This window comes from Podarcis melisellensis (assembly GCF_964234715.1).
Source record: "Podarcis melisellensis genome assembly, chromosome: 2".
In the NCBI taxonomy this organism is placed as follows: Eukaryota; Metazoa; Chordata; class Lepidosauria; order Squamata; family Lacertidae; genus Podarcis; species Podarcis melisellensis.
The window spans coordinates 18,417,274-18,430,311 of record NC_138529.1 but is presented as its reverse complement, the minus strand read 5'-3'; the positions used below and the strand labels follow the sequence as shown (position 1 = coordinate 18,430,311).

The window sequence follows — 13,038 nt, the reverse complement described above, 5'->3', positions numbered from 1 at the left end:
AATAATAATAATAATAAAGCCTTTGAAACATTTCAGCTTTCTTTGACAAGAGGGCTGTTCCATGTTTCTATAATCTTTTCGCACACACGCCTTGGGCTACGGTGGCATTTTTCCAGGGGTCTCCGTTTTCTCATCAGGCGTTTGATTTCTAGCACTGAACATAGCCAGCGAAAACTGCTTGGATTTTGGTAGGCACATTTCATGCCCAGGCCCCCTCCTTATGCATGGGCAAGGAGGCAGCCTTGCCTGTGATTGTATGGAGAGAAGGCAGGTTGAGGTACACATCTGGTCATTTTCCATGAAGCGTTTGGATTTGATACCCCGCTTTATCACTACCCAAAGGAGTCTCAAAGCGGCTAACATTCTCCTTTCCCTTCCTCCTCCACAACAAACACTCTGTGAGGTGAGTGAGGCTGAGAGACTTCAGAGAAGTGTGACTAGCCCAAGGTCACCCAGCAGCTGCATGTGGAGGAGCGGAGACGCAAACCCGGTTCACCAGATTATAAGACTACCGCTCTTAACCACTACACCACACTGGCTCTCCATGTTTCTGAGCCTGCACTTATTGATGGGCGAGTGGGAAGGAGGCGTGCCAAAGTCGTGGGTGGGCTCACTGGGTGCCCAGGAGCTCAGCATCTTCCTTCCAGACCCATTTGTGGCTTTGCTTACCACCCCGCCCCCTCTGATCACAGTGAAGGACTATCCAGTCATTGGGTGAGACCAGTTGAACAAAATAACACAACACGATGGCCAATAACAATGGCACTAAAAACACTATTGATAGACTAATACAAACAATCAGAAATTGCAGCCAAAGTCTCTAAATCTTCTTCACCAGTCGTGGTGGAATAATTCAAAAGTTTGAGATATACATAATCTGTCACTAAATATTGCCAGAACAGAGTTTCCGGATAACCAATCTGTTTTGTTCAATGCTTCATCGGTCAATCTTGATCAATTCTTCATCAGCCAGACTTGTAAGAATTAATATGATAAGGATGCAGTTCTTAATATGATAAGGATGCAGTTCAATTTCTTAACAAGCATATTCTGATCCAGAGCATATTTTCTACAGTGTTTATATTTACTTACGTGTAAGATTGGCTTGTTAAGAAATTGAACTGCATCCTTCTCACGTTAATTCTTACAGGCATTGAACGAAACAGATTGTTTATCCGGAAACTCTGGTCTGGCGATATTTGGTGACAGATTATGTATATATTGAACTTTTGAATTATTCTACTGCGACTGGTGAAGAAGATTTTGAGACTTTGGTTGCAATTTCTGATTGTTTGTATTAGTCTATAAACAGTGTTTAGTGCCATTATTATCAGCCATCGTGTTGTTATTTTGTTCAGCTTGTCTATATTGCAACACAGGGGTCTGTTTATGGATTGGGTGAGACCAAGCAGGAAGTCAACCTCTGCCCCTGAATGGCTGTGGGATCCAGGTCAATTGGTTTGCCTACTTTACATCACAGACAGTGAACAGGTGTTGTAAAATTGGTCAGGTGAAGGGATAGTGCAGGTAAAGGATTTTGGCAAGTACCCTGAGGAGACAGATGGCTGAAAGGTTTCCCTGGATCAGTCTTCCAGGTGCAGAGGGCTTGCGGGCAGGAGACAGAAGCCCTTTGAGGTTGAACCAACTCAGTGATGAGCATCTGGGAAGATGTGTGTGTGATGATAGGGACAGGAGGTGTGGCTAGGAGGAGCACATGTTAAGGGCGGGAGAATCTGTCCATTTCAACTTTTCTCCATTTCCCATTTTTCCCATTCAGTCCTCCATAATTCCACATCAGTTCATATTTTTTTGTGTTGGTATCTATATCTATGCCTATATCTACATCTAAACCACTCATGAAAATTCATCATCAGTATTTTAGTGCGAATTTCGCCTGATGTGCACATTTCTGTGCTAAATTTCTGTACTAAATTTTGCCTGTTTGCCCCCTTTCCGTGCAAAGCGATTTCCTCTGATACCATGCTTCTTTTGGTATGTTATTTTCACAAACATATGCATTTTAATTGACACTTCACCCTAGTATATATACTCTTGTACAAGGCACATGACTGGAGAACTGCATTGCAAAATTCAGAGAGGTGAGAATTTTGAAGGTTGGCTGTGCTTTGGTTTGTGTATTCCTAGGTCTGCCCCTGTAAATGTAGCTTTGTTTGGGAAATATTCTGTGATCCCACCTAGCAAGAATGTGGATGGGGAACCAGCTGGGAACTTCTGCCATGCTAGGTAAAAAAAGGTAAAGGTGAAGGAGCCCTGCATGGTTAGGTCCAGTCGAAGGCGACTATGGGGTTGTGGTGCTCATCTTGCTTTGAGGCTGAGGCAGCCGGCGTTTGTCCACAGACAGCTTTCTGGGTCATGTGGCCAGCAGGACTAAACCACTTCTGGCTCAATAGAACACCATGATGGAAACCAGAGTGCATGGAAACACTGTTTCCCTTCCCGCCACAGCAGTACCTATTTATCTACTTGCACTGGCGTGCTTTCGGACTGCTAGGTTGGCAGGAGCTGGGACAGAGCAACGGCAGCTCACCCTGTCACAGGGATTCGAACCGCTAACCTTCTGATTGGCAAACCCAAGAGGCTCAGTGGTTTAGACCACCGCACCACCTGCATCCCTTCTGCTATGCTATCCTGAAGTTGCACTGCTATACATATTTGGCTGCCAATAAACTCCATTGACAACAATGAAACTTACTTCTGAGTTGACATGCATTGGATTGCAAGTCTGCAAGTATCTTGGGTGTAATAAAAAAAAGCCGCTTTATAAAAGTAAATCTGAATGGCAATTTCAAGTTCACTAGCATGCATGTAAAAAGTTCAGTGAACTAGTTCGGTTTAGTAAGGTAGGAACTGGAGCTGGAGTTTAACTCCTGCTTTGGTACGGATTCTTTGGCACTGTCTCTGCTGCTTTCAACTTTATTTCCCTGTGTGTGAAATGCCAATTAACCCTATACCTGTATTCTCTATTCCAGGGGTCTGCAACCTTTAAGACAAAAAGAGCCACTTGGACCCGTTTCCGAAGAAAAAAAAACTGGGAGCCGCAAAACTCGTCATTATAAAAATAACCTTTTTGTCACTTTTTAAAATTTCTTTGTTTGACCCCTCAGAATTACTCCTCCTCAATTAAATAAACGTTAAATTAACAAGTTACCTTTTTTGTGTGTGTGTTCTTCACTCCCCTTCAAACCAGTGTCCAGCGTACATGCCCCCTTTCAATGCAGTAACCAGCGTACATGCCCCTTACAATGTAGCGGGCGGGCGGGCGGGAAGGTGACGTCGGGACAGTGTGTGACTAACGCACACACCGCCCCCATGCGACGTCACAGCCAGTACAGCGCCCGCCACAGTGGGGAGTGTCGGGCCGCACAATGCGCCTCCTCCCCTCGCTAGTATCCACCCCAGAGCTGCGGCAAATGTGTAAAAGAGCCACATGCGGCTCCGGAGCCGCGGGTTGCAGACCCCTGCTCTATTCAGTGGGGCTCAATCCCAGGTACCTGGGTCAGCAGTCCCCAAAGTGCTAACTAAACACTAGGTAAGGTGGAAATATTCTTTCACTTACCTGGACACATTGCTGTTGTCTCGGATTTTAACATGACAAAGAATGTTGGGCAGCTTTTGCAGCACCAGGACTTTTATCTGGTCCACCGAGCTGCAGAGTTTCAGGTAGCCTAAATAGAGGCCAGGAGCCAGGCGCTGTTGGCTCCTTCTGTGATAGGAAAGAGTGTCCTGTTGGAGAAGAAGAAGAAAGAGAGAGGAAAGGACCCTCCTTCAGCATTGGCCTAGATAAACTTTTTGGAATTGCTCCCCTAGAAAATGATTTTTTAAATAATAATATTTTATTTGTTTTTCCCATATAGAAAGTTACATTTGTTACTCAACAATTATATTCCAATTCAACGAAACTAGTGGCTTCCTACTCACCCAGCATCCATGTTTATAACCCAAATCACATACAATTGCGTTTTAAGGTTCCATCTTACCCCATTTCATCCCCACTAAAATGTTTCATAATATATTCTGCTGTTTTCTTACATTTTGAACCCCGCTGTGGTCTTTGCATATGGGAAATAGCTTTTCATATAGAGATTCATATAAGAGATTCTAAATTTGTATCTTTTATCAGTGCCGTCAATTTTGACATTTTCCATAGAAAACGGGTTAAAAAAAACAGACGATGATATTGCAGGAAGAGTGTGTATATGTATAGTGGTACCTCAGTTTTCGAATGTAATCCATTCTGGAATACCATTCGTGTTCTGAAGTGTTTGAAAACCGAAAACTCAACAACCAAAATCTAGGCCTCAGGGTACTGCATTCAGCAGAAGCCACGTGGCATGTTCGACTTCTGAGGCGTGTTCAAAAACTGAAGCACTTACTTCCGGGTTTATGGTGTTCAAAAACCGAAATGTTTGTCAACGGAGACGTTCGAAAACCGAGGTACCACTGTATGTGGTTTTATATATATATATCTCCTTGCCTTTTGGGTTCCACTTTCCCTCCAATCACTGACTTTGGTACTGCAGCTACAGAGATGCGCTTTTTGCTTTTGTTTCCGAAAGATCCATTGAAGTAAGCTCTCAAAATTAAGTGTGGAAAGGCTTGTGTATTTAAAAGTAATTTTTGGTGGAACTGCTATTGACAGGACTTGCATGAACAGTTGTATTAGAGGGAAAATAACATGTGGAGGAGAGGGGGCGGGCCTCCATGTGTTCAAGGGTGTGTGGAGATCAGGGGCGGGACCAACAAATTGCAACCCTGAGCGCTATAAATCTGTTGATTTGTAGACTAATGTTCGAGTGTCCTCTGAACAAAGGTGTCCATCTTGCACCGATTGTTTTTTTGTTGTGGGGGGGGGAGGAGCCTCAGCTGATGCAGCAGAAGGAATCTGCCGGCGCATTCATAATGGCTTCTTGTCAGCTTTGAGCCATGTATTTAGAACTGGAAATGATCCTAGACCTGTTGAGTTAAGTGCCTAGCTCTAAATGAATGAGAAAAGCATTCTAATTAATACATGGAAGATCCAGCACTAATTAGTCTCCCACCCCACCGCTTCAGCATTAGGATGGAAGCCAGTTACAGACAATCCCACAGTAGTGTCCAATTAGCTCAGCTGCCAGGTACAGAAACTCATGGCTAAGAGTGTCTTTTTCATCCTTGCTAATGTTCTCTGTTCTCCTCAAGCGTATAAACTAGTCCCTCGATATTTGCTAAGGTTGACAGGAGGGGGCCAACAGGAGAAAACTGGAAATGCCACCAAAATTTGCTTTAAGCACAATTTCGGAGGTGAATTTGGAGGGCCCTGCTGAGGTTAACTATCTGAAGGAACTTAGGGAAGCGGACTTTTACTTTCTTGGGCTCCATGATCCCTGCAAATGGTGACAGCAGTCACAAAATTAAAAGATGCCTGCTTCTTGGGAGAAAAGCAATGACAAACCTAGACAGCATCTTAACAAGCAGAGACATCACTTTGCCGACAAAGGTCCGTATAGTTAAAGATATGGTTTTCCCAGTAGTGATGTATGGAAGTGAGAGCTGGACCATAAAGAAGGCTGATTGCTGAAGAATTTATGCTTTTGAATTATGGTGCTGGAGGAGACTCTTGAGAGTCCCATGGACTGCAAGAAGATCAAACCACTCCATTCTGAAGGAAATCAGCCCTGAGTGCTCACTGGAAGGACAGATCCTGAAGCTGAGGCTCCAGTACTTTGGCCACCTCATGAGAAGAGAAGACTCCCTGGAAAAGACCCTGATGTTGGGAAAGATGGAGGGCACAAGGAAAAGGGGACGACAGAAGACGAGATGGTTGGACAGTGTTCTCGAAGCTACCAGCATGAGTTTGACCAAACTGCGGGAGGCAGTGGAAGACAGGAGTGCCTGGCGTGCCCTGGTCCATGGGGTCACGAAGAGTTGGACACGACTAAACGACTAAACAACAACAACAACATCTCTTAAAGAGAAGTCCCAGCAAAGGAAGAATGGATACAAAAACTTATAGAATATGCAGAAATGGCGAAACTTACCGGAAGAATAAGAAATCAAAATAACAAGCTTTTTATGAAAGAATGAAAATGGTTTATTGAATATTTACAAATAAATTGTAAATAGATAAAAACATTAGCAGGATTATTGGAATAACCTGTGGTATCATAACAGTATATATTTACAGTAGACAATTGCCATGTTTTTCGCTCCAAAGATGCACCTGACTATAAGACGCACCTACTTTTTAGAGGAGGAAAGGGGGAAAGCCCTGTATTTTTGGGGATCAACTCACAGTTGTGCAGCTTCTTTTGCAAAGGGGAAAAGCCATTTTTTTTGAGGATCAGCTCAAAGTTGTTGAGCTTACTTTGCAAAGGGGAAAAAAAATCCTGTTTTTATGGGGTTCAACTCACAGTTCTGCAGCTTCTTTAGTAAAGGAAAGGGAGCCGTTTCTACCAGTTTCCAGACAGATAATCTAATCCGCCAGTCACATGTTGCTGGGGAAACAAACAGCCTCCGTCTGCAGAACATTCAAAAATGGAGGCCTGGGCAGGGGGGTGGGGCTGGAAAAGGAGCCAGCGATCGACCACACATTCGCTCCATAAGACGCACAGACATTTCCCCTTACTTTTTAGGAGGAAAAAAGTGCGTCTTATAGAGCGAAAAATACGGTAAATAAGTTAAATGAATTTGGATATGCAGAAGATATTTTTTTAAAAATAAATTTAATGAACCGCAGAAAGCGGGGGAAGGAAGTCAAATTTTGAAAAGTTAAATTGATTGTAAAACCAATGAAATGTATGGACTCAAAAAGTATAAATTAAAAGTTAAAAAAGAAAGAAAGTAGTTCTTCGCACAGTGCATAGCTAAACTATGGACGTTGCTCCCACAGGAGGGAGGTTGGACTGGGTAACCCTTTCAAATCTACAATTCCATGAAAGAGGTAGTGGCGGCCACCAGCCTTTCTGGCTTTATAGGCAGATTAGACAAATCTACGGAGGAAAAATGACTCCCAGCCATGATGGCTGTGTTCTACCTCCACTGCCAGAGGCATTATGCCTATACTACTTGCTGAATTCGGAGGTCGACAGAGTGCTGTTGCGCTCCAGTCTTGCTTGTGGGCTTCCTGAAACCATCTGGACAGTGCCTGTGGGAACAGAATGCTGGACCACATCAGCCTTGGGACTAGGTGGGCCTTTGGCCTGATCAGGCAGGGATCTTATATGCTTATGCCGTTCTCACTGTTAACTGTTAGCATTTGAGTCTGGATAGCTCAGTTGGTTGGAGCGTGGTGCTGATAAGGCCAAGGTTGCAGGTTCTATCCCCATTTGGGACAGCTGCATATTCCTACATTGCAGGGGGTTGGACTAGAGATGATCCTCCAACTCTAGAATTCCATGATTCTATGTAGACTCAACGGAACTTTTTTGAGAGCCAGGAACCCATGACCAGGCGAATAACTGCTCTATGTGGTGGTCTACCAAATCTATGCACAACAACATCTCTCTAGCCACTAAAGAGTACTAGAATGACTCCACCTACCCAGGCTAGGGTTGTCTAGAAAGGCTTTCAGCTCAGGGTGGGATCTTGCTCGGCCAATGATAGCCTTTACTGGCTCTTTACTGAATGTCTGCTGTTGACTTTGCTCTGGTGTCAAGATGACCCCAGCAACATTTCCCAGGGGGACAGAGCGATTCTCCACACGCCCGAGTTGCCAGCAGATGTTTGCCTCAAACAATATAAAGAAGCAATCTTTTTGAAAGTCTCACTGAAAGTTTGCACAATTTCTCAGGGGCACCTCGTACATATTTATGGAGTGTATGAATACAAATTGATTGGCATCTCAGTATTGGCAAGGTTTGGCTCAAGCTAGGCTTGAAGTAAAATGCTTTGTGAGCCCACGCAGCCAAAGATTGGGTCTAGAAAATGTTGCTTACATTTCAGCACCTGAAAAGCAGAAGCATCATTCTTCTAATTCAGGGTTTCCCATCCCTGACCACTGGTCCTGCTATCTAGGGATGATGGGAACTGAAGTCCAAAGTCAACTGGAGATCCAAACTTGGGAAATCCTGCTCTAGTCAGTGGCTCCAAAAGCTGGCAGTGAGCGATACCCTATTTTTAAGACCATTTCCCTTTCAAAATCAAGCCTTGACCACTTGAGGTGCCTTCCTGGATCTCCTGTCCTGTGTATCTTTTTCTATCCTTTCTTCTTCGTTGAGAATTAAAACTGTTTCTACATATTATTTGCACCCCAAACTCTACTCAGATAACCTAAATTCTTCCGCAAAGACCTCCATCATGATAAGAGCAGATGAAATAATTGCCTAGGTGTATCGACAGAAAAAGGGCAACATACACTTCAAGCGTCAGAAGCAGGAGATGGGCAGGTGCAACACTGGAATGTGGTGAAGAAATTGCCCCCTTCCCCCATGCTTGGGTACCAGGTGGCAGCCAAGTTAGTGCATGGGCTTTTGATGCCACCCAGTGGCAGTGGCTTACAAGTCAACAGTGAGCTACAACTGCAGTCCATCGAGAGCTAAAACATTCTGGAATAAGATGCATGCTGATTGAGCAATGGACATCTAGGTGATTGGCCAATTGCCAATTTTGGATGGGGGACGTGGGTGGCGCTGTGTGTTAAACCACAGAGCCCAGGACTTGCCGATCAGAAGGTCGGCGGTTCGAATCCCCACAACGGGGTGAGCTCCCGTTGCTCAGTCCCTGCTCCTGCCAACCTAGCAGTTGAAAAGCACATCAAAGTGCAAGTAGATAAATAGGTACCGCTCCGGCGGGAAGGTAAACGGTGTTTCCGTGTGCTGCTCTGGTTCGCCAGAAGCGGCTTAGTCATGCTGGCCACATGACCCGGAAGCTGTACACCGGCTCCCTCAGCCAATAAAGCGAGATGAGTGCCGCAACCCCAGAGTCGGTCACGACTGGACCTAATGGTCAGGGGTCCCTTCACCCTTTACCTTTATACTCATGAAGGAGCAGGTTTGTTGTCCAGAGGTACCCCTGTGGCTAAGGCTGTCTTTGGCCAGCTTTGGTTGGTAAGACACGTACATCCATTTCTGGATCAGGATAGCCTAAACCAGGCTTCTTCAGCTTCGGCCCTCCAGATGTTTTTGGCCTACAACTCCCATGATCCCTAGCTAGCAGGATCAGTGGTCAGGGTTGATGGGAACTGTAGTCTCAAAACATCTGGAGGGCCGAGGTTTAGGAAGCCTGGGCTAAACCCTGTCATCCATGTGCTGGTGACTTCCGGATTGGATTACTGCAATGTGCTCTAGGTGGGGCCGTCCTTGAGGCTGATCTGGAAACTGCAGCTAGGGCAAAATGTGGCAGCTCAGTTGCCCACTAGGGAGGGGAGTTATGCTGCTGCCGAAGCAACAGCACTGCCTACCAATTAGGGGCCAGGCTGAATTCAAGGTTGGGTCCAGTAAACCTGAAAGATAGCTTCATTCCCTACTTATCCCACTGGTCACTGTATTTTGCAGGGCAGGGCATCCTGCATATGCCATCCTACCAGGAGGTCTGTTCCGCGTGGTATAAAAATTGGGCCTATATTGTGGTGGCACCTGCCGCTTAGAAGTCTCTCCGATGCACATTGGGCAAACGCCTTCTCTATGGGCTTTTTGGCATCCGCCAAAGAGGTTCAACTTTCAACTAGCTTCCTAAAAGCTTTACCCCAGGGTGGTATCTGTCCTGGATCTGAATTGTGTTGTTGGTTTAAACTGTTTTTATATTTAGAGTTGTTGTTTTTAAAAAAGTATTTTTTACATGCCATTGTTTGCTACTGTTTTTATATATGTTGCAGATCCCTTTGAGAGGGCTTAGGGGAAGCGATCCATAAATGAAATAAACACATTGTCAAAACCTTTTGCAAATGTCACTTTGCAAAAAAAAAACCTGCAGCGCAAGCTCGCACTGGTCTGCCGCTGCTATTCTCAAGGGCCCAGTTTGCCAATCCCCTAGAAGCTGTGGTTAAGAGTCCTCAGCCCTATGGAGAAAGTATCCAATAAGCAGATAACTGGGAACTGCTCCTTTTTGTGCATGGAAATACAATGCCGTTAAAACTTCTGAAGACAATTGGTCCACGTCAGACTGATGTCAGCCCAACTGGCTGCAAAACTTTGCTGCCGGAATAAAATCAGCCACCTAACATGAGCCACTTTCCATTCTTGCAACACAAGTATCTTTATGATCAGAAAGAGAACTCCAAGAGGGCTGGCACCACCCATTGGCATGTACTTACCGTATTTTTTGCACCATAACACTCACTTTTTTCCTCCTAGAAAGTAAGGGGAAATGTCTGTACGTGCTATGGAGCGAATGCCTACGGGTGGCGGGGGGATCTGCGGCAGTTGTGAGCAGAGGATCCATGGTTCCCCTTCCTTCCCTCCTCCGTGGCTCGCTTTGAAACAGCAAAGTGGGAGAAGAGCCGCTGTTTGGGGAGGAGAGAGGGACAGAGAGCCTGCTTGCTTTAAAGGCGCAAAGCGGGAGAGGAGAGGAGCCGCTTAAACGAGTGTAAGCGGCTCCTGTCCGGTTGGCTCCTTTAAAGCAAGCAGGCTCTCTGTCCCTCTCTCCTCCCCACTCAGCTTGCTAAATAGCATTATTAGCAGCATCCTTCTCCACACCCCCCATGTGTGCTCCTTGTCCCTTGAGTGCTTTTCCTTCCCTCCCCACTTAAAACGTGGTTACAAAGCACGGATCCACATGGATCCTCAGGATTTTTGCACTGGGTCACCCCAAATTCACCATCAGATCACATAGCATGTCCATGGCTACATCTTGCACCAAAAAAATCACGCACCCACTGTTGCCTGGGGTCGCAGTGGTGCAAGAACGTGGTTACAAAGCATGGATCCACATAGATCCTCAGGATTTTTGCAATGGGCTACTCCAAACTCACTGTCAGATCACATGTCTGTGGCCACAGCATGAACCACAAAAATCATACATCCACTGTTTCGTTTAGAATATATTTTTTTCCCTTGTTTTTCTCCTCTAAAAACTATGTGCATGTTATGGTCTGGTGCGTGTTATAGAGCGAAAAATACAGTAACTAGTGTCTATAAAGCAAAAGAAATAAAGCATTAGGGGCGCAATAGATAGGGACGTGGGTGGTGCTGTGGGTTAAACCACAGAGCCTAGGATTTGCTGATCAGAAGGTCGGTGGTTTGAATCCCCGCGACGGGGTGAGCTCCCGTTCCTCAGTCCCAGCTCCTGCCCACCTAGCAGTTCGAAAGCACATCAAAGTGCAAGTAGATAAATAGGTACCACTCCGGCGGGAAGGTAAACGGCATTTCCGTGTGTTGCTCTGGTTCACCAGAAGTGGCTTAGTCATGCTGGCCACATGACCCGGAAGCTGTACGCTGGCTCCCTCGGCCCCATAAAGTGAGATGAGCACCGCAACCCCATAGTCAGCCACGACTGGACCTAATGGTCAGGGGTCCCTTTACCTTTACCTAGATAGAGAGCATTCCTTAAAGATTACTCGAATAAATGAAGGCAACTGCCATCCTGAGTTATGTATGCCACTGGAGAGGGTGAGAATTAAGGCACCCGGCCCCATGCCTTCACTCCTGAAACTGTTGCATTATCTGCCATTTCTATGCTTGGCTCCAAACCAAGGCATTCAGATCTTCATTGTCACAAGCTTTTCATGAACAAAATACCCATTTGATGATCATTAAGAGAACTGCCCCCTGCCCGCAATGGGAGCTTGGTGGAAATGTGATCAGACCTGGGGTGGTTTTTTGGGGTGGGGTGGGGTGGGGGTTGGTCCTTATATAAAAATATACTCTGTTCTCCTCACCCTGCTCTTTCATACGAGTAATGCATTTTTAATACCACAAGCCTAGCGTAGATTCCGTGAGCCTATTCTCGCTCTCACATCTCTTTTAAATTAGGCAAAGCCCCCAATGGGGAGAGCGGCGATGTGGTTTATTATGAGCTGCTGATTTTCAGTGCTTAATTCCAATTGCTCCAGCTGGCTTCTCCGGAGCCATTATGGAGTTAAATGGGTCGGCGAGATAAATGCTCGCAATAGCTAATATAGGAGGGAGACAGAAGCAGGGCTCCGTTGAAGCCAGGGACTTGGCTCTGGTTTCTTGCGCCAGGGCTGCCTGTGAGGTTTTCCTGTACTCCCAGTTTGGCATTTCACGCTCTACCAAGCTATATGAGAAGAAAGAGCCATGGGATCATATGCCAGGACACAGTTTCTTGGCTGGATGTCTTTTGGTCCTGATTGTTAAAATGCCACAGCCACCCTGCTTCTTGTTGAACATTTTCTGGCATTCAGGTTCTGTTGTTTTTGCCTAGCTGTCTTGCAATCACCATCTTGCTGAGCCTCTGCCTGATTTTTCTCCTCCTGCATTTGTCCCCATCTTTCTGCTTTTGCCCAGAATTCTTAACTCGGCTTGTTTGCCTGGTGTTCCTAGGTGGGTGTTGATTCAGCAAAGACTTTCGAATGACTTGGGCTATTCAGACCTCCCAGTTGTTGAACTCTTGCCCCTTGGCAATCGGTCCGACACTAAGTTCAACCAAATGAAATCTCGATCTGGTGTGTGCATCTGGGGCTGAGCCCAGTCGGTTCAATGCTGATATAACGTTGGCCATAGTCCCACCCGTGATATGGGCTGTGCCCCATAGTGGTTGCTCTTTTTGAAAAAGAGAAAATTGGCTGCCCATGCCCCAAAGACAAATTTCCACTAAACAGCTCAGTCTGTTAGAGTAGGCTTCCTCCAACTCAGCCCTCCAGATGGTTTCGGCCTACAACTCCCATGATCCCTAGCTAGCAGGACCAGTAGTCAGGGATGGTGGGAATTGTAGTCTCAAAACATCTGGAGGGCCGAGGTTGAGGAAGCCTGAATGAGAGTATGGTGCTGATAACCATCAAGGTCGCAGGCTCGATCCCATATAGAATAGCTGCATATTCCTGCGTTGCAGGGGGTTGGACTAGATGACCCTTGGGGTCCCTTCCAATTCTACCATTCTATGATTCTGTAGTGAGCTGCATTTCAGTTGCTGGGTCCCCAATTT

At 45.8% G+C, this 13,038-nt stretch overlaps 1 protein-coding gene and 1 long non-coding RNA gene across 3 annotated transcripts in view; one reads left to right on the top strand and one right to left on the bottom strand.

Moving 5' to 3' along the window:
• Nucleotides 1–13,038, top strand: part of LOC309363074 — a 674,350-nt gene that overhangs the window by 29,696 nt on the left and 631,616 nt on the right. The gene's annotated exons all lie outside the window — the stretch shown is intronic.
• Nucleotides 1–13,038, bottom strand: part of ANKFN1 (ankyrin repeat and fibronectin type III domain containing 1) — a 119,796-nt gene that overhangs the window by 33,882 nt on the left and 72,876 nt on the right. For both annotated transcript variants that reach the window (XM_081898534.1, XM_081898535.1), the window contains exon 12: nt 3,578–3,744. In XM_081898534.1, coding sequence (XP_081754660.1) covers nt 3,578–3,744 — 167 coding nt within the window. The remainder of the gene's footprint in view (nt 1–3,577; nt 3,745–13,038) is intronic.